General features: G+C 42.4%; 1 protein-coding gene across 5 annotated transcripts in view; it reads right to left on the bottom strand.

Moving 5' to 3' along the window:
• SEMA5B (semaphorin 5B) overlaps nt 1-22,085 on the bottom strand; it is a 267,532-nt gene that overhangs the window by 94,519 nt on the left and 150,928 nt on the right. For 3 of the 5 annotated variants that reach the window (XM_040069356.2, XM_040069357.2, XM_040069358.2), the window contains one exon: nt 10,835-10,880. In XM_040069356.2, coding sequence (XP_039925290.1) covers nt 10,835-10,880 — 46 coding nt within the window. Of the gene's footprint in view, nt 1-1,697; nt 1,935-2,234; nt 2,279-10,834; nt 10,881-22,085 lie in introns of those variants that run through there. The other 2 variants (XM_040069360.2, XM_040069359.2) reach the window with 2 other exon arrangements.

Below are 22,085 nucleotides of genomic sequence, written 5' to 3'. Positions count from 1 at the left end.
TTATTGGAAGTGCACTACAACTTAAACCAAAACTGGACTGCAGTGTTAGGGACGATGGCTCTCTGCCACTCCTGTCCCACCACCAAAATTTCAAGTGTTTCTAAGCCCTAATGTCCTCTGGCTGCCCAGCCCAGCTGCCCCCGCCCGCTGCCACTGCCAGTGTCCAGAACTTGACCACTGTGCACAGCATCGATCCACCCGTCTTCCTCCTGAGGCTGGGAAACAGATGCCTTCAGGCTCCCTGCTTGGTCTGTCACAGTTTGCCTTGCTTCTGCCTCCTCTTTTCCAACACCAGACGACAGCACCTGATGCTGTAGTAAGCTCTGCCAAGCTTCATCTCAACAAGAAATGTATTTGGTCCTTCTCCTGCAAAGATGGCTCTGGTGCAGTGTCTTTTATTCCTTCCTCCCAGATCCTCTGTTCTGTTCTCATCTGCACTCTCCTGCTAACCCAGGATTTATTTTTCAATTTCCTTCAGTTTGAGTCCTGCCCTTACATTCTCACTTCCACCTGGCTCCTCCCTCACGTCCCCTCCAGCATATTTGCATTTGACCTCTATGAAGGTCAAAGATTCCATAAATGAGTTATGAGAATATGCCTTATAATTAAGACAAGGGAATACAAAATGATTCTACAACAGGATTAATGCAGCATACTTCTTAGTGCTTCTTCCACCTAACTCTTTTATGGTGGTTTTCAAAGCTTTCACATTTATCTTCTATTGAAAAAAAAGTCTTTTTCTTTTTTTTCCCTTGTTCTTAAATCCTCTATAACTGATCTCTCAGCAAAAGCTACTAAATTTGTAACAATCATATTAACCACATACATTTTTTCTCCTGTCACTGTGTTTACCACTATTATATTTATGAACCATTGATCATTCCTTTCTGCCCCATGCATCAAAATTCTCTCCTCTTAGGCAACTGCAGTTTGTCTCTTAATATTCCCAGGCTAAGTTAGAATTGCTGTTTTTTTTGTTGTTGGCTTTTTTTTCACATTCTTAATAAAGCTTAAATCACTTCTCTCCGGGTGACCTTGCAGCCTATTCAAATGGCTGCAGCCCTGTTTGCCCTTTTTCCTTACTTATAAGGAACTAAAATACTCTTTTTCTAAAACCTCAAAACCTTGCTTTGTCTCTTGTGTGAAGTGAATAATTAATAATTAAAATAGTGTATAGAATTCTTGACAGAAAAGTGTTTTGGACAAAAACATATTCTTATTAACCCTCCCCCACATTCCTTCCAAGCCGTTCTCTTTTTTACATGAATTTGCTGGTTTATTCATATTCTAAGTATTTTTATCTGAAGGGATACATTTGTATAGCATTCTTCCCCTAGCAGACCCCAACTATTCTATTTTTACATTGAAAATGTGTAGAAAACAAGTAGTGAAAAAGTGGGTTTTTTTAAACACATGGACATGCTGGAATTGCCTAATTGCTTACCTAAAAAGCAGAGGTGAAGATAACAACTGCTCAGTACTGCATCTACTACAAATCAGAACACAACAATTTTGTAGGCTCATAGTTACAGCAAATTTCCTATATTTACAAGTGCGTGTAATCACATACAACGTTTAGAACTTAAACAGAAAGCCATGTATTTCAGAGCACTTCAAAAGGACAAAGTGTCATTATCTCAGCTTTACACTGGAGAAGGGGAAGTTTTCAGACTGGGGATAGCTGGAAACCACCTTACCTCTTCACAGCTGTCTGTAAGTGAAGCAGCCAGCCCATGCCACCAAACCCTCCTTACAGAGAATGGAGAAGACGACGTCATTTTTCTGAGTGTGCCCTTACCCCCACTCACCACACTTGTCTCTGCAGTCTCAGAATAGTCTCTACCTGGTCATGTTAATGATAAAAATGTAACAGATAGCTATTGCCATGGTGTGGTATCCTCTAGATGAAAGAAGCATTTCCATGACAGCAGAATAACTTAAGATCATTGTTCCTACTAACTGCTCAAGCTGCAGTGGCACCCAGCAACTCATTTATGCCCCACAGCCACATTCCTTCACTCTCCTCCAGTGGTGTAACCCACCCTTCCTTTCCCATTGCCCAGCCAGTAGCAGGCAACCCACAGCAACTATTGCCTGATCTTGCTCAGCTGAAGGTTTGCTGCTGATCCTCCTCCAGCCCTGAAGAAAGGTTTCTGAGGATGCAAACTTCCCGTCCTTCCTCAGTCAGGGTGGCTGGAGATGCCACAGGCCCAGTCGAGGTTGTGGCCACTTACCCCTCTGTCATTTTAGATGTGGGTTGGGCTCTCCTTGAGCTCAGACTGGGGAAGGCAGGTGAAACCTTGGAGGCCAAAGCTCTTTGAGGCTTTCAAAGGATTCAGGGATTCAGCTGCACCTGCCATGCTGAGACAGGATCAATATCCTGTGGGAGTGATGGGCAAACTGTTCCCATCTCAGCTCCCCAGCTCTGCGTGTCTGGTAACAGCTGCGCAGGCCACGTCTGTGACTGCTCCAGAGCTCCAATAATCCCCTCCTATTAGTCATTCAGAACGGCTGCACTTAAAAGAAGCTGTAAAACACACATCAGCTAAACGGTTACTAACAGAGAAAAGCAGGATTATTTACCTAGGGAAAAAAATACATTCAGTGATATGAAATGTATTTACTATAATTTTTTTTTTCTTATTTTTGCAAAGAGTTCAGTAGTTGGTTTTAGAGGAAATATGAGGTCATTCGTGGGCCCTTGAGAGATGCAAATCAATACATGGTGATTTTTTTTTTTTTTTTTTTAAATGCTCTCTTTATAAATGACTGGATAGTAACAGGGTCAGACTTAATCCTGCGCAGAGAGCCAGTGCAAGGGACACGAATCATTTAGAGCTCTCTTAAGCTCTGCTTTGAGAACAAAATGTAGATATTCCTCCATATCTTCAGTCTTTAAGAAGCCCCAACCCGCTGCTTTTTTTGCGCGGTAACTGGCGCCCGTACTCCACAGTTCATCTTGTAAGATGCCCAATGTGCCCCTTTGTGTTTTCAGGACCCCTCTCACTTCAGAGCTCCCAGCATGTGCGGCTCAGCTCCCGGGCCGGAGGAGCCCGCACGGGGCACGCAGCGCTGAGCAGCCCAGCCCCAGCCCCAGCCCCAGCGCGGCTCGGCAGCGTGCGGGAGCTCTGCGGGGTCCATGCCGCACAAACCCGGGCTCGCTGAGCGGGGAGACCCCGGGAGGCACCCCCGGTCCTCGGGACAGGCTGCAGCAGGAGCTGGCTGTGGAACTCAATAGGTCGCTGCTCCCGCATCGACTCCTGTCAAGGTGCGCGTTAACCCCGTGCCGTGCCGCAGCCCTCACGGCCGATCGTGTCACACGGCCTTAACCGGGACAGGAGCAATTCGGAAATGCGCCTTGCGGCACGCCAGCCTTTACCGCTAGCGAATAAAACACCGCCGTGCCTAAAGCTATCCCACAGGCCTAAAGTAAAAAAGCTTATTTTTGTACGAATCTCATTTTGTATAAATGTTGCCTTAGGTAAGGTGTTGCCTACAACAAGAGGCTGCTTTGCCTCTCAGAACATCTGCGGGGCTGCGTTAGTTGACAGCACCACGGAGGAGTGCGTTTGTCAGGGCAGGGGACAGCACACGCAGACCCCCAGGGCCTCCTGGAGCTGCCGGAGTGGGGAGCAGCCCACAGAGAAAAAAGGCTAAACATGCAAACCGAAATGTATTTTGCAATGATAAAGGAGCAACGCTGGTAACAGGAAATGAGAAATTCAAGGAATTTATTTTTCTTTTGATTTTCTTTTTTTTTCTCTTCCCTTTCTAAAGTATGTCTAATGGTCCTGACTGTAAGTTGCAAGAAATAAGAGCATTAGTCTTCATTCCCTACACATAAAATGCCTGACAGGATTTTATCAAATAAAGAGTCCAATATGCTACTGTTATCAGTAAGTGACTTCAGCAGCTAATTAAATTCTCAGTTTCTAAATCCTGCTCATAATGTCTGCTGACAAAGACCAAAACCCCTGCAGTAATTTTGGCTTTTAGGTGAGGTGAGGCTGGGAAGGAGGGAATGACAACTAGCGAATGACCCAGGGAAGCGGGCTGGCAATCCAGAGCTGGCATCCATCACGCAAACCTCACTGTACTGTGTGAGCATAACAGAGCTCCCCTCTGGATGCAGATCAGCTCCCTGGCCCTCACCGACTCCAGGAAGGCTGCCCTGCTTAAAGTACAAATCCAAGCAGGTACAGCTCCTGGAACTCCTCTACAGGGGGGCTCTATCCTGTGTATGTGATCCTCCCGTGCATGGGCACATGTATACAAAAATAGACATGTAAATATATATATATAGAAAAGAACTTCCTATACCAGGCCTAAACACTCACTTTAGAGAGCAATTAAATTGATCAAGACTAGACAGTAGACTCTGAGCCAGTTTAGCAGACCTGTGAATATGCATATTGGAACATTTTTACTCACTAAAGCATGCAGTATGTTCTTAACTCAGAGAATTCTCAAAGGAAAACTGGCATTTATTTAAAGCTAAACCTGGGCTTAAAAGCTTTTCTGGTTATAAATGGACTCATGAGCTGGGTTCTCTCAGACAGAGGGGATGTGTTCAGAAATCACTCAACACTATGGACTGTGAGAAGAGATTTGCTTTCTCTGCTCTCTGAATTTCAGCTGATGAGTAACATCAGCAGAAGTTTGGTTCCCAGCTCAGATGCTGGAGCCCATCAGAGAGCACAGTTCCCTGCAGTGAGGAGCTGAAGAAACGTGTCCTTGAAGGATGAGGTGTGGCCTTCAGACATTGTCACCTCCAGTCTGACATGCATTATCTTCATCCCTCATCTCTCACTCCACATAGAAATTACTCCCTTACATAAATCTTGGGAAAGATGACTTGCACCTGAAAGCTGCAATCTAGTTCCTGACCGGTCATTTTCAAGTAGAGAATATTCAGGGAGTAGATTTTATCTGGGGACCCGAAACCATAAGAATAAATAGCTGAATTTGCCAGAAAGTTTTTCTAGCCAATATAAGCTTTATTATGGAATAGCTTAAAACCACTAGGCTGAAAGTGAGAGGCTTTAGGTGCAGCTTTGGAAGGTGATTTATGAATAGATTTATATGTTAATCTGTTAATAAAAAATGTTTCATACTGATAAAATATGTGACAACCAGGACTCAGCTATGAGCCACATATTAAAAACTGCATCTGCTCTAGTAGAGGTCTTTTGATTATGTTTTTAAATGAGGGAACTGCATTGGCCTGAAAATAAAGAAATAAACATTTGTATCTAGAAATATGTGCTGTATAATTCAAATGCATATCTGGGAATCTGCAAGAAACAAATAATAAACTGCTTCTGGAAAGTGAAGTTTATTTCTGAACATTTTCAAAATAGAGCTCCTGTCAGGCAACTCAATGGTACATAAAGATACGCAAAGTATTCTTACTCTTTCCCAAAATTACTTCCCAAACTGGATTTTAAATTGGATGATAATCTTCACATTCTAACTGGACTGAAGAAATAAATACCTTCAGCAAAGTTGGACCAACCCAACCCTGGGCTTGCACTGCATTATCAATGCCTAATTTTCTCATGATCTTTGAAAGGATATTTTGAAAAATAGGAAGAGCTCTGGCTCAAGGATGATTCTGCAAGGAAATCTGAAATACAATAATGTTACCTCTCTTTTACTGGCAAACCCCACAGCACTCTATAAAGGAGTGCTACAGCCTTATTTCACGTCTTAAACACCAGGCAGACAAACTGGGCAGATTAACTTTACCTCAGGCATCCATGGGCAGAGCCAGAAGCACAAATTTGGGCTTCCAAGCCACTTCTGGTGCCTATCCAGCAACTCTTGGGGATGTAAGATTTATCTAAAAATTTGCAAGTTTTCTGATAAGTGCCAGGGCTTTATGAACATATTGCAAATCCTTAATATTTCTCAGTGAAGTATTTTCACCAGGAAAGATTACTTGAGTGACAATTTGTGCTGTAAACTGTATTACTCACTGTTCCCTGTTGATTTTGTTGATCATATTTTATTCAAGTATACAGAGAAAATCAGAGTTAAACTCTGCCACCTCTCCTCACACTTCTGTACATTTACAGAGCATGTTTCTCATCAGCAGACATAAGTGTGGCACTACTGAGCCCTAAATAACTAGAAAATAATGCATTTAATGCTTGGTTTGATTCAAAGCGCAAAAGACAAAACCTGTTCCGTTTGTTGCTATGTGACATCTTGAGGACAAGATAGGCAAGTTTTATTATTAACTACACTTTGGTGATATGTGCTGTTGATTTACTAGTGATTAAGCCACAGAGTTAAAGATCCCTTCAGGGAGTAGGAGGGAGGGAAGTGTGTCCTCAGGAGCAGCTGTGCACTTTAAGAGCTTCATCTCTGTAGCAGGAATGTTGCTGCTTCTTAGACCAAGGGAAGAAACCATCCTTATCAGAAATGCACTGGGTAAGTGGCTGCAGTTTATCTTCTACAGGACTATGGAAATGTTTTGTCTCTATTTCAGATTTCAAAAAATGCTTATTCCAAAACCTCAACAACATCAGCAGAAAGAAATTTATTTCAGGAAGATTCCGATCATGATTTAAGAGTTGATACTGCCTCAGCATATTGATAAATTACTTTAAGCTTGGTTTTAGGTCTTATGCCTCAGTGGGACTGAGAAGTTCATCAAGTTTTGACCTAGTGACTGGGCAGCACTATCCAAAGTGCCCCTGGGAATATAGGGGATCTTATTTAGAAATGTGAAGCCCAATTTCAGAAGCAAATGAAGTTGTGTGTTCTGTAGCATTTTTGTGGTTTGCAGTGGGATACCTGTACATCTGTAATTGTAGACCTAGGTGGTACTGGACAGTGTGGAACCCCACAGGTAATCCTTCCTAATTCAGGTTTATAAGTACTGGGGAACTCACACACTCTCTCTGCACCTAAACACTTCAAATTTTGTCCTTAGGAAAAAAATATTAAATTGTCAATTAAAGCATATTTTGATATTGCTTTTTTTTTTTTTTTTTTTGTCTTTCTTAGGTGAAATAACTTATGTCTTCCAAATAGTTTTGCAATAGGTGCACACATTTATTCTTTCACAGTCTGTCAAAATACAGTACAAACTACTAGCCTGACATATCAGCACACAAATTTCTCAGGGCTGCTTAAAAACTTTTTTATAAGAGATTAAAACAAACAGTTGCAACCAAAATATATTTTATTAAATTCTAGTATTTTCTATTACACTTACCAGATGAGAATCCAGAAGGACACCTTAGATCCAGAGAGAAGGGGAAAGGAAAGGAAATGAAGAAAGGGGAAAGGAAAGGAAAAGAAGAAAGAGGAAAGGAAAATGAAAAGGAAAGAGGAAGAGAAAGGGGGAAAAAGGATGCCCCAAACAAACAAAGACAGTTGTTTGAGATGAGAGAAATGCACATGTAAATGCTCTCTTTTGATGTTTCAGAAAATAACTTGACCCAGAATATTTGCATGCCAATTTACCACATGTCTATCTCATTCTTCGTCAGATTTTACAAAAATGTCAAAGCGGCTTGTTTTCATCTCAGTGCAAAAAGGTTGGAAATCTTAATATCTGAAAAAGGTTGGAAAAACAGTTTCCTACTCAGTTGAATTGAGAACTAAGAATCCAGGTAAAATCACAGCGAGCAGGGGGTAGGCACTGTACTGTGATTTATGAAATGCCAGCCAAATAGCCTGCTTTTAACACACACCCCAGAGCAGCATTCCTTGCTAAGAAATCCCAATCAGTATTGTGAGTTTTAAAAATTTTGCTTAAAGGCTTCTGTTTTTAAAATGACCCTTCCACCTACTCTATTAATTACCAGCTCCAGTATAAAACTGACTTTCTATGGCCTCACCATGCTGCAGATTAGGAGCTAGCCTTGTTTCAGATCCATGCATAAATTAAACAGCATGCTCTCCAAGTGCACATCATTTAAAAGAAGTGTTCTATAAAATGTCTAATAACAACAGTTTACAATACATATAAGACAATCATTTAAAGATGGGCATGAAACAGATTTTATTTAAAAGAGATGCTGAAGATTTAGGGAAGAGTATCCCTTTTAAAACTGTGCTTCTTGACTGGTGAAAGAATTTGAATGCTACATGCCAAAGTTTTCAACATTAACAGGTGCTTTTGGCTACCCCACCTCAATTACTGATACGGATTATCAGCAATTCTTTAACAAGGTGCTTCAATTTTGGCAAGAAAAAGAGGTAGACAAAATCACAAATGATCCCCAAAACACCTGGGCCATAACTTCCTTATGGATATTGAAGATCTGTCAAAAATGTTTTTCGTAGAAGTATTAACCACCACCAAAGTTCCCACACAAGTAAAACTAATTTGGTGAAAAGCTTTACAGATTCTAAATGGAATTTCTGAAACACATTTTGGAAACAAAGAGAAGAGAAGAAAAAACCTCTGAGAAGTTGGGCCATTTGGCTCTGTGGAGGAGGAAATAGGCTGTTCTGTTTCAGTTTTTGCTCCACTCACTAGTTTTCATGTAAAAGATTAGTGCCTTGGAGAAACAACCTCAGCAGAACCAACAGAAAATTCTAAGGGAGGAGGAAACATCAACACATGGTAGAGCAGATGAGAGATAATAAAGGAAAAGAATTGACCTTTTATTCTAAACAGGTCCAAGAGCTGACACATCCCAAAATCGACCTCTCTTCTTTCACTCCTCTGAAATCAAAATCCTTCTATAGAGTTATGTTGGTTTTTTTAAACAATTCCTTATCAATAACTTCCCAGTTAATACTAAATTTTGCCTTTTAGTTTACTGCAATTCCAAGACAGTAGCTTCCTATCTAAACTATGTGGCATGCCTCTTTCCCACAGGAACCACGCAGCCTCAGGATACAGCACAAGAACACTTAGGAAAAAACAGCTTTATACTTCATCGAACCATGCTTAGAGGGGTACATTCCTCTCACTGCCAGGCTTTGTCCCACAGCCAACATATCCTGATGTCCCCACAGATCGTGCTCCTCGTGTTTCTGCCCTCACCTCACGGAAGTACAAATGCAAGGGAGCAGATACCCGTCACCACAAACCTGCACCGTGAAGCAGATTTAGCACCACTGGCAGGATGACAATGAAGTTGCAGGAGCAGAAATAAATCAGAATACAATCTCAAGATGAAAAGCTGTCCCGATTCAGGCCTGGCAAGATCCAGACTGTATTTTATTTACAAGCAAAGAGGAGATACAAAATAATGCAAATTAACATTATGATTATTTCTTGAACTGCACTCTCACCCCTATAGAACTAAATGCAAGTTCCTTGCATTTCTTGTCTCACTTTCTGATCCAACCTTTAAAATGATGCACGGCAAAGGGAAGGTGGTGCCTTTAAACAGCATCATGAGCTTTATGGAGACAAGCCAAGCAGCTACTTAGGCAACCATTAGGTCGGGAAACAATCACTTCCATCATTCCCAACACGTGTGTCAACATAATTCCATGCTCTCTTTGTCATGCAAAAAGTCTTGGCAAAGTAACCGGATACACCCAGAAAGCAGGAGCGGACTAAGCTCATTATGTTAACCGGAGATCCCACAGCAACCTCCAGCGCCATAGAAGGAGACTTCCCATGTTTTGCAGCGAAGAAAAGGAAACTCACTGCACTGAAGAGGGCCAAGCCTGGCTTCAGAAGTGTATGAGGGAGATTCACAATTGGCTTTTGTGGAAGGGGATCCCTGACAAGCACCAGAGGCTGTGTCGGGCAGTGTCATAAGTGGCGTTGCAGAAGGTATGACACCTCTCATAACTACGGAGAGTTCTTTCTCCTGTGTGCTTGCTGGAAACCTTCCAGCCATGCTAATATAGCTCTGCAAAAGGGAAGGCACTGCCAAATGGGAGTAGCAGCTTCTCTAACTCTTTATTGTTGTCATTGGTAACTCTGGACTTTGTTTTCCTTTTAAAGGAAGATTCAATGCATTTTACAACCATTAAACATCTTTTCTTCTCTCCAGCTATACTTGTAACTCTTACTAACAGCAAAAGGCTTGTGCACATCAGAATGGCTGGCAATACTACTCTAATGGCTTCTTTGTGTGGTCAGGTACAGGAGCAAGGCCTCTCAGTCTGTCTGAAAAAATGCTGAATACTTCTTTGGTGATCTAGCAACTATAGGAGATGGTGAGTATCCCAGAGCATAAGTGTTAATTTATTTAAAGATAAGCAGCTGGTGTTTTCATTAACAAGTTTTGCTGCATCCTTCAATTCCAGATTCAGTGCAGTGAAGAGTAAAGTCATAATAGTGCTGGATATTTCCAAGCCCTTTTAAAGTTCAGCTGCTTTACCTTGGTAAAGGCAATAGTAACACACATTTTTCAACCCCTTATGCCTCTTGAACGCTCGCAAGTCCAGTTGTGCTTTTGGTAATGCATTCAGCAAAACACAGCCCCTCAACAATCCGTGTTCACAAAGGCCTACAAGGTCTAAAATGAGGATGGATGAGAACAGTAAAACCTTCTCCAGCATGCTGCTGACATCTCTAAAGAAAGCCAAGAATTTCTATTGATTGTTGTGTTTAAGCCTGCATCAGTCACACTACATGCTTTCTTCCTTAAGATACCATATTTTTGGCAGATGCCATTGCCACCCAAATACTCGAGAATCAAAACCCGAGAGCACCATCCAAGTGAGCAGAACCCTTTCCTCAGCATTATTGCTGGAGTGGGAATAAGCATTTGGTTCTGACTGTCTTCTCCCCGCTCCACCACTTTGGTCAAATTTACACTATACATGCTTCTGAAAATGTACATCAAATATTACAAAACTTTCATTAACAGGTCAAATAAAATAAGAAAGTAAAAAGTGAACATACCTGAATAAGAGAAACGTTGTGTAGACTAAGTCTGAAGAGGTAGTTCCTGCATGAACAAGCAGAAAAATTACAAACTATTAGGCTACCAAAGAAAGAAGGGATAAGTTATTAAAGCAAGTAATAGTTTTTGGTCATTCATGTCTACAAACAAAATGTTTTCCTGGACTCCTCTCCACAGAATATAAAAGCAATTATATGCCTGCTCATTGACTTGTTCGTCAGTATCTTAGTGAACCTGGTAGCAAAGTTCTGAACAGGTCCTAGTATTAAATATTCCAGAATCTATAACAAAGAACCACAATGAAATCCCAGCCACAAAGGAGCACTTGCAAATTCTCAGCAGGCTTTAGTTGAAGTATGGGCTGTAGTCATGTTTTTCACTGAATTCTGAGAAAACTGGGATTGGACAGAAGCCAGCTGGAGCAGAGCTGACTTCCTAGTGTGCTCCCCCAAGCCTGTTCTTGTGGGAATTCCCATTCAGGACTTTGTGGAAGAGAAGAGAGCAGATACTTCTCAGTGGAATCTCTCTGCACAGGAAATCAGCAGGGAAATCAAGGCAGTGACTGCAGATATTCCCAATCCTCCTGTCATCGTCTCTTCACAGGCAAAGCAAGGGAATTCCTGACACAAGTCACTGTAGCATGAGGTACCACATATCAGCTGAGCTCCTGTCACTCTTCTGAATGTTCATATCCCATCACAAATAGGGGGCAACACATACTTGCATAAACATCTATAGATCAGGCCTAGTTAACAGGATTTATCTCACATTTTTGCTTGCTAAGACAAAGCAGTTACCAGGAATCAGCTGACATATTAAGCCACACAGACTGGATTGTGTTTGAGGCTTTTGGCCACGCCTAACTTAATTTTTTTGCATCCTATCTGTCAGAAGGTCTAAAGAGCCGTGATCCTTTTCCATCACTGACACCACAATCTCCCAGAGAATACACATTTATATCATACAAGGTGAACTGAACTACACTTCTGGAAGTGGCTCTGTTTAAATGGTAGAAAGTGCAGCTTTGATGATATAAGTTCATCTGCTCTAGAAATGCCAGCATAGAGACATTCCCCCACTTAGTGAAAATGCAGGTTCCAGTCCTAGGTCAGTTACCCCAGAAGAAAGATCCTATAGTGATGAAAAGGTCCTAAGGACTCTTCTGAAGAGCCTCCTTTAGGGTCAGTACAGCAGCACACCCTGACCGGGCAAAGAAAGTAATTCAAACTTCAATAGTGAGAGGTTCATATTGGGTCACAATGACCATGACAAGGTTTGAGCAGTTTTTTCCTTCTTCTGTTGTGTATCACTTGTGTATCATCTAAGTCATGAGCACAGAGTTGCCTGTGTGCTTTGTCCCAGTTCTATAAATAAATCAAAAGCTCTCAAATGCTGCTGACTGTTAATAAAGAAGGATGGGGACAAGGATGATGGGGACCTTGGGAAGTTAGACTCCTGATACCAAATCTTCAGCTGATATAGCTCTGACTTGCTCTTGACTTGCACCATTGTATTCTGTACTGGGACTGGTTACCCAGAGAAGAATGAAATCCAATAGCAATATCTGGAGAAAATATATCAGTGATTATTATACCTGCTATAAGTACACAGAGAAGTATACAGACACAGAGGAAATCTCCATCCTATCTCCTAGTCCTGTCACTGAAGATCCAGCAGTTCTTTTGTACTGTCTAAAACCCTATTCTGTTGCAAAAGGCTGCATATTCCCCCCCGAAAAAAAATTGTTAATTCTTCAGCATCAGCATCAGGCTTAAATAAAGGTGCATGCAGCAGAGCAGAAGCACTAAGCTACACACAGCTAAAATTTCAAAATGGAGTTAAATTCTCATCCAGTGACAGACCTTACTGCTCTCTTAGAACACCACATAGCTACTCACACCAAAATCTTAATGCAACTCCAGGACATGAGGTATCATGGAATAAACCTTCTGCTGGGGAAGGCCTCCAATCTTACAATACCCCCAGGAAAAAATTCTCATAACTAGGGACTTGAAGTTTCTCTGCTGTTGTTAAGCATGCTATTTAAATGCATTGATTTTGGAAGACTTATAATGCAGATTTCAGCTCCTTGTTCTAGGCTTGCAAAAAGCTGGACAGTTTGACTAGGTAATAAGTTTTAATATTAGGGTTGGGTTTTTTTGTTTTTTTTCCTTGATAGCACTGCAGAGCAAATTCAACCAAAATATCTTTAATGAAAGAGACATATCCAAAGGACACAATTTTCATTGCACTCAGCCAAAATATATGCAGACAGGGATAGTGTCCATTTCAATAAAGCTAGTCTGTTCTCTCAGTGACTGCTATGTAGCACCTGGACAAAGCCACTCAGGTGGCTGAGACCTAAACCAGGCAGGAACATAGTGCTAATGTGAATAGCAAAATGATCTTCTAAAAGCTTTATACTAACCTTAGCTCTCTAAGTCTGACCTTGGGGTTTTCTTACAGAAAGGAGGGTTTCCCTGTGTTTTTTATCAGCTTGCCTCACCTGGTCTCTGTACAGGCACTGGCAGTTTCTTTGTGTTTGTTTGATCCTTCTCACGCCTTACCAGCAGCAATACAAACACCTGTAGGCAAACCAGGCTATCAGAGACACCTACTGACTCCAGTTGACCTGCCCAGCTAGAACTGACTAATCCTTAATTAATAACATGCTCTTTTGACCATACTTGTTCTGTAAAGCTGTACCAGGAGTAAAACGCCAAAGGGAAACATCTGCTGAATCAGACAGTGCCATTTTTATGAATTGCATTTTAACTGCAATTTCAGTCCAAGAATGAGCAAGGTCTCTGAATTACAGGCATGCTTTATTGTAGCTAGAATTGTCCCATTTGTGTCCTTTTTTTCTGCTTGTGTTTGAAGTTATGTCTGTTTAATACCTTGCTGAACTATAATTTAGAGCAGCTGAAGGAATATGATTAAGGAGTATATGAGAACATTGAGATCTCCGCACAAATGCATGAGGTACCTTCTTAAGTCTTTTTTTTCTGTCTTTTTCTTTCCCTCCCATCTTCTCTTGTAAGTGAATGCTGGTCAATTCCTTTCTCTCCTAAATTAAACCTACTGGACTAGGCCAGAAGAGCAATTGCCTGGTGTAGCCAGGATATTGTAATATCCTCCTTCTTCTGTATGAAAAACTGGTCACAAATTTGGAGGGATAGGACAACCTTCTTAATTGCTGTCCTGAAAGGTCACACAACTTCATGGTATTAAACCCAAGCTTTGCCTTACCCCAGATTTGGCTGCATTCCAGCCATCTCCAGAGCAAGTGACTACACTCCTCTGAGTACTCTGGGACAAATGACGTGCCTCAAACTACTAATTATTATTACAACTAACCTTATTTTTCATAAACATCAGTGCCTTTCTGAAAATGCCCAAGTTAAGCAGTAATGCCCTGAGGTCTCAGGCAAGGCTGTGGTTTTGTTGCATTAAGACACAGAGTGGGTTGATGATGGTTCCTCTGGAGACTGATTCCCAGCCAATGCCTGTTCAAACAACCGGAGGGCAGATCCTCTCTCTGTCACCTCTGATTGCAGTGGGATATTCCCCAGCTCAGATATACAAAGCTAGCTGCTCTAAAGACTATCCTGCTCTATAAAACCTAGCCTTAAATAATTTGGCATCTGAATATATCCAGGAGAGAGAAAAAGATACATCATTCTCATTTAAATTTAGAGCACAGATCGGGCAATCTAGCCAACATCACAGAACATATCTGCAGCACAACCAGGAGATGATCTCCATTCGTTTATGCCCTAGTTAGGAAAATAACTCGTACCCAAAGGTGGGGCACAGAACATAAACCTGTGCTGAAGTGTCATTTACACTCATGAGTAGGTGTTGAATTACTTTCTTAATTGGGAGCTCCATCCTGTGTGCATATGAACAAAGTCAAGCTGCAGCAGAAATCCTTTGAATGAAAGCATTTGGTAATTGGCTTTATAATTTGTATTTGGCTGCTTGTGAAATGGTTAAGTGCTCACTGTGCCTGGTACCACAAAACACACCAGAGCAGCGAGAGAGCAGCTGAGACATGATTCAGGAAAGGGTGTGGAAGAATATGCCCACTTCAATCTGTTTGCCATGGCATTTCCAAGTCAAATCTGCTTATTAAGTATTTATTTCATGTAGCCAATAGCACCTTGGGTGAACTTTGCCACATGGTGCCCATGCACTTGTTCACACATTGCCTGGCCTTGAAACAATTTACTTTGAAGGCAGAGCGCTTTGGCTATAATGCCGCTGAGTAAATTGAAGCCTTGCCATTGAGCAGCCACATAACAAGAGTGCTGAATAATATCAGAGACCCTTCGTCTTAGGAGCTTTGAAACCACAAGCATTGCAACATGCTTCAGTCACTCATTCAGGCCTCCTTCTCAGCACCTCTTCTCAGTCACCACATCTGTCAGCACTGTACTGGCTGATTAACAGGTGCTTCCTCCTAATTAAGAAAGAGCAGTTTTTCAGTTCTGCTGTGGTAGATCAAGAGGAACGTCCCTGCAGCTGATGCACTGATCATGTATAAATAAAAGGTTATCCTAGCTTCAGATTTTTTTTTGCTATTTAAATGAGAGAGGCTTGTTCACATTTCCTAACTCCTCACACACCAAGTAGGTAAGAAAACCTCTCTATATTTCAGAATAACCCCCCTGCTATCAAATTTGGAGCCATGAGAGCCCACAGGCTGACCAGAACCTCTCAGGACTTGGACATGCACACAGAAACCAACAATATGCTGCCTTAACTCGGCTGGTCTCTATCACTACATGTTACACCTGCTCAATTGTTGCTACTTCTCTGCACCTTTACAGTTGGTTCGAGAAGTCCCCCCCTCCCTCCTTACAGGGCAGGCTGTCTTAAGCTCCCTCTCTTCCTAGACAATTATTCCGCAAGTAGAAACAAAGCCAACAGAAGCTGATAATAATGTTTGATCATGCATAAAACGTTGATCATCACACGTTGAGAGAATGTTGTGGTTTAACCCCAGTCAGCAACTAAGTACCATGCAACCACTCGCTGACTCCCACCCTCCTCACTGGGATTGGGAGGAGAATTGAGAAAAGGTAAAACCTACAGGCTGAGATAAGAACTATTTAATAACTGAAACAAAGCCAATTGTTATTGTTGTTGTTGTTGTTACAATAATAATAATGAGAAAGAGGAATAAAGCACAGGAAACACAGGTGCTGCACAATAAAATTGCTCGCTCCCCCCCTGCTCAATGCCCAGCCCATCCCCCAGCAGCAATTGGCCCCTCCTGGCCAACTGCTCCCAGTTAATCTTGTCAAGCATGATGTTCCAGGGTATGGGATATCCTTCTGGCTAGTTCAGGCCAGCTATCCTGACCACCCTCCTGGCTTTTTGTGTATCTGTTCCCTGGCAGAGCATGGGAAACTGGAAAGTCCTTGACTCAGCATAAGCACTGCACAGCAAAAACTAAAACATCAGTGTCTTATCAACATTATTTTTATACTGAATCCAAACCACAGCCCTGTACCAGCTATGAAGAAGAAAATTAACTTTATTCCAACCAAAATCAGGACAGGGAAAGTTGAAGAAAACTGAGTGAAGAGTTACTGCCCCTTTTGGGAACTAGTATTGCACTGCTCCAGTCATGCAACACAGCCTGGGTGAGGTATGGGAGCCTCAGATAGGCTCACAGCGTTCTGGGAAGAGGTTCCTTGTGTAAATAAAATAAACTATTTCAGTAGAGGAATGCTTCCTAACGTCCAGTCAGAATCCTCTCTGTCACACATTTGAACCGTTCCAATGCATCCTATCACTGGATGCCTGGAAGAGAGATCTGCATTTCCCTCTCACTTCCCCTCCTCAGGGTGGGATTGCACTGCAGTCTGGGTCCAGGTTTGCAAGAGGGTCTCACAACTGTCACAGAGTAGATAATAAGAAAAGTAATTAACAGAAGGGGGTCCTTTGGGTGAAATGAAACAAGACACAGAATTATGCATATGACAACAAATGCTCCCTTCTGGCACTCCTGGAAGCCACGTGCTGGGGCTGAGCCTTGGGCTAGGAGCCAGCAACTCCTGTCAGCTCTTCCTATCTTTGCTCCTTGAGGCCTTAGATATACTTTGTACTTCCACACTACATGACAAACACAGCTTAGTCATGCTTCACACTCCCTAAGAGCTGGTTAGTATCATTTCCCCCCCCCTTGTACTAATGGAGAAAATGAGCCAGAGGAAGGTTAAATGACCTTCTCCAAAGCACACAGCAAGCCAGTGATGGAATCAAGATCAGACCCCAGGGCTCTTGGCTACCAAATCTCATGCTAGATTAATGCAAGTGCCTCTACGCAGGTCCAGCTGTGGCTGAACTTTTCAGATGGTTATCCACATTTCAGAACTAGCCAACCATACTAAGAAACCCAGCTCCTGGAGGATGATTCTGGCCTTTGCTTTCAGGAGGAGTTAATTACATGCCTGCTCCAGAGTGTGATGTGACAATTCATTTGCAAATGTTACTCCAGTGGTTCATTTGAAGCGCCGGGCAAACATTTGCTGGAGAAAAGGTGGGGGACCAGCAGCTATCCTACAAGCTGGATCCTTATTCACCAGTGATTTTGTTTTTATTGAAGAAAAACTTGTCCAGTACATCATTCTTCCTCAAAAATCAATAGATGTACAACAGAGAACCATACTAAATGGCAGACAGTAATATGATGCAGTTGCTGTATGAAGAATTGCTTTTCCCAACACAACTTTTCTTGGTTATAAATTTAGCCAGAGCTAGAGAAACAACCTCTTAGAAGAGGATCCTTATGCAGGCAGTGTATAATTCATGTTAAACAGCTTCCAAATGAAGCCAGGGCCTCAGCTACTGTTTCTGTGTTGCACTGAAGCCCAGTTGGTACTTCCCTGTGGAAACGAGGATGAAATTCCTCTATATTGCATTCAGTGGAGAACTACCATCAGCTCTAATGGCACAGGGTACATGGCACAGCTCTGCTCCTCTTGATGTTGGATATTGGGGATACTGGCCAACTCTAGGAAGAGTCAAAAGAGGCAGACACAGCTGCAGAGCAGGCAGGACAACAGCAAAGCTGAGGCACACTTGGGCCATACCAGTATGCAGAAATCTAGATGGATGGATGCTGCTGGGGAAGGGAGAAGCAGAAAGGGGATTGGCCTTTGGATTGACAGCCTTGTCCCCTCTTCTCTCAGTTTGCAAAGGGAATAGCAAGCTGGCTCTGATGTCTCTGGCCCTTCTCTTTCCCCAGGGCAGGAGAGGCAAAGCCACACTGCAGAGTGATTCCAGATCCTTGGAGGTTATAGTATTTGCTATGCTCCTGAGACACTTCAAAGAATGGGGATTTTTTTTCTGGTAATATTGTTTGAATATATTTATCAAATGAGGGTCAATTTCCTTTTTTGTTTTGTTTTGTTATATTTTCTTCCCTCTTTTTCACTAGATGAGTTTCTTTAAAACCTCAATGATGAAAACTGAGCCAAATTTTCAAAACTCATGTGTGGATTTGTTCTTATTTTCCTGGAAGAGTGACTCCATCTCTCAGACCATCACATATTATCCCACATGTCACCTTGAGTTGTTTTTGATATATGGCTGACAGCTCCTCTCTTCCTCTCATCCAGCTGCAGTCACAGAGCACTTACAGCACCTTGATATAGCCCCAAGACACACAGAGACCTTTGCTCTCCTATGTGCCCATCACTTTCAGTAAGTCACAACATAAATTTCCTCTTCTTCTGATGCACTGATTATTGTTCAAATCTTCCCTGGCAGACTCTCCACTTGCCTGCTTAACTGATAAACATCCTCAGTTCTCTGGATGTATTCAACATGACTTGTATGTAAATACTAGTAGACTTGGCTGGTGAGATTAAGTTATTGCTCAACAATCCCTTCTCTTTGCTGGGTTTTTATACCTTTACAGTGGCACAGAACAGTAAGCTGAGCACCTAAACATCTGGATATAAAGTGATATGCAAACCACTGTGGCGAGTTGTGCCATATAAAACTGACATATCACTACCTTAACCAGAGCAAGAGAAAGTATTCTCAGTAATGCAGAGGAAAATTGCTCTGCATTCTGTGATGCTGTAAAACACATTATGTCCAAGTCTCCAAGGCTTTTGCCAAAGTATCCTGACCTTGTGTTTGCACCCAGCTCACTCTCAGAAACACAATTTTCAAACTTAATTATTCTCAGTGCGTTACTAAAGCAAGTGAGCCTCTCATGGGTGGCTGCTTTTGTGATAGGGTATCACCAATTTTCATTTTATCTGGAATATGAGATATTTTTCTAGTGAGGCCTGCAATTTGCTGTGTAAAGATGCTTCCTATCAGTCTCCTGCATGAAGACTGCCTTTCACACAGCACTGGCTGTGCAGGCACTGGCTGTGGAAGTGCTCAGCCCCACAACAGTGCTGAGGTCACTTGCAGAGAGGTGGATGGTGCAAAACATTAATGTGCAAAACTGCCCCTTTGCCCTCCTACAGCTGCAGCTTATTCTGTATATTGATCCCTTCCAACAACCTGATAGTGTTGCAGTGCAGCATTTTATTTGATTTATTTATTCTGAGTTAACTAAAATTCACATTCTTTGCTTGAAAAAATGAGCAAATTTAAACTAAGGAAAAAAAATAAATTACACTTTCAACAAAATTTGGGCCAGGCTCTAAACCTCCCAGAATCCCATAATTACAAAAACTGTCCTTCATCCTTTTCACACCTTTTCCCTTCCACCCCAAGGGGTATAAGTCGGGGACAGTATAGATTTAGGGTATGCCAAATTCACACTGGTTGCAGACCAGCAGAGGAAAGCAAACCCTACAGAAAGAACAGACACCCCAGTGAGGCTTCACCCTCCACACTTTATACAAGGGCTGAGCTGACCTCACCTTGCAGAGTATCAGAGAGGAAAATCTCCCTCTGAACTATCCCAGACTCAGACAGAGAGATTAAAACCTGCACTTTAAATCACACCTTTGTTCCCTTTGTAAAGAAGCTGTGCGCCCCAACTACGGATTTAACTAGCTGCAGTGTCTAATCACAGCTTTCTCACCTTCACCACATTCTTTATGTCACAGGTCAAGAAATGTCTTTAAAAAAGATGTGGTCCTTTGAAAGTTTCTGCTAATTTGAGAGACTGATTTGGTTTTTTTTTTCCTCCTCATGTCGCCATGTTATCTGCCCCTCTCCAGTCTATGATAGAAGGATGCAACTTTAATTAGAGCATTCTTTTGTCTGATAGGAAAAATCACAGTGAGAAAGGCAGGCATTTGTTTCTCTCCATTTCTCTGCACTAGCGCTTTCAGCTGCCCACCTATGATCTGGATATAATCAAAAACATTATTATGCTCTTTGCTTGCTCACGTCCTCATTAATACCTCAACTGGCAAGGTAATTTCTCAGCCCAATGTGACTTAGCAGGGGGTAAAGCTGGCCTAAGACTGTGCGAAAATAGCACAAAGCCACCAGAAATGTCCATTTTTTTTCAGATTATTGAGGAAAATCCTGTAGTCAGATGCTAACAGGGACAAACGGCACACCACTCCTGGCTGTTCCAGGGCAAGCCTGTGGACTATATAAGTCTCTGTGCTCGTGTGGTTGTGCCCAATGTTAACTTGTTTGCATGTTAGTCTCTCTGTACTACATGAGACTTGACTTGTTTGGCCATGCTGAAGCCCCACATTCCCAGTGTGAGTGCATGGGACTCAGAGGCTTTCATGAACATTTTGCATCTTCTTTGGAGAAGCAAGGCTGAGAGCTAGTGATTAAAATACCAGGTGGGAATACAAGAGTACAGGGTCCAAATTACACCTCTGCCATGGATTTTCTGAGCCCAGGGAAGAGCTTTGGCTCTGTCCACATTAGTCAAGTGCAGACTGAGGTTTTGCAGACCTTGACTGGTATCTTCACAAAGTGTGGTCTCACTTGCTATATATTCATGAATGTTATATATTCATGTGCTTCAACATCACAGCTTTTTCACAGGGCAGGGTGGCTCTTAATCCCTCTTGGCCTTGGATTCCCAACTATAGTGTGAAATTATTAGTGCTTTCTTGCCTCACTGAAGCCCTGTGAGAATAAATGTTAGTGAGGGGCCCTGATCATTTAGCAACAGAAAGTATTGCTGACAGATTTGATACTCTGTGGATCTGTGGAACTACTCTGACCCAACTGCTGCCAATGAATTTCCTGGTTTGCAAAATGCTTTTTGCCTAGACAACATTATCTATGGAGACTTAAAGGTTTAGTGGCAGTCCAGATGTGGACAGGATTGAAGGTGCCCAAGGGTAAGAGTGATATTTTCTGACAAGCACAGGTTTTGAGCATTTTACTGCAGTGCTCTGGAGCTTTCTGCCAAACAGGCAGGAAAGAGCCTATGCTCAGCCACAAATCTGCATGTAATCTGGTGCCTGACAGACTAATCTATCATACACCAGAGACTTTCAATAAACTCAGGGTGCCAAACCTGCTGGTTGAGGGTCCTAGAATATATTCACAATTTGCCATATTTCTGGAAGCTGCAACTTGAAGGAACTCTTTTGGGATATCAGTCACTCTACTCAGCCTTCAGCTCCTAAGCCTGCTTGATCCAGACCTTTTTTTAATGCTTATACAGCCAGAAGCATAACAGTCAGAAAAGGAAGCGCCTAGGTTGCTGTGCTTCCCCTAAAACAACCCTTGAAAATAGGTACAGCACATTCCCTGCTCCCCAGAATAACCATACTGGTGTTCCATCCCTGGAAGTGTTCAAGGCCAGGTTTATCAGGGCTCTGAGAAACCTGATCTAGTGGGTGGCATATTTATCCATGGTGAGAGGGCTGGAACTAGATGATCTTTAAGGTCCCTACCAACCCAAGCTTTTCTATGATCCTATAATATCTCCTCTCTTGCACCTATCTACTTGGCAGTAACAGGCACATTCAGATGAGCTCTAAATCAAGTATGAAAATCACCTCTGTCAAGCATCAAGACTTGCATCACCAGCAGCTGAGTAGTTTTACATTTATTGCAGAGGTCTGGCAGTCCATAATGATGTGCACTTTACTTGCCAGTTCGGAGTCCCCTGATGCAGCTTTTGCTCCCTACTCTCTACCTCTGGGCTCTTGTTGGTAACAGCCAGCTGTGACAAGGGTCCCTGAGCTGCACTTCCCTGTGTGGCAGCCATGGGGGATGATCCTTTCCCATCTCCTGATGGAGCTGACAGCCCTCTTGGCAGGAAGAACTGTGAGGGCTCCTGGC

The sequence above is a fragment of the Hirundo rustica genome, chromosome 7, assembly GCF_015227805.2.
Source record: "Hirundo rustica isolate bHirRus1 chromosome 7, bHirRus1.pri.v3, whole genome shotgun sequence".
Taxonomy (NCBI): Eukaryota; Metazoa; Chordata; class Aves; order Passeriformes; family Hirundinidae; genus Hirundo; species Hirundo rustica.
Note: the sequence above shows the minus strand (reverse complement) of the source record. Positions and strands in the feature narration are given on the sequence as shown.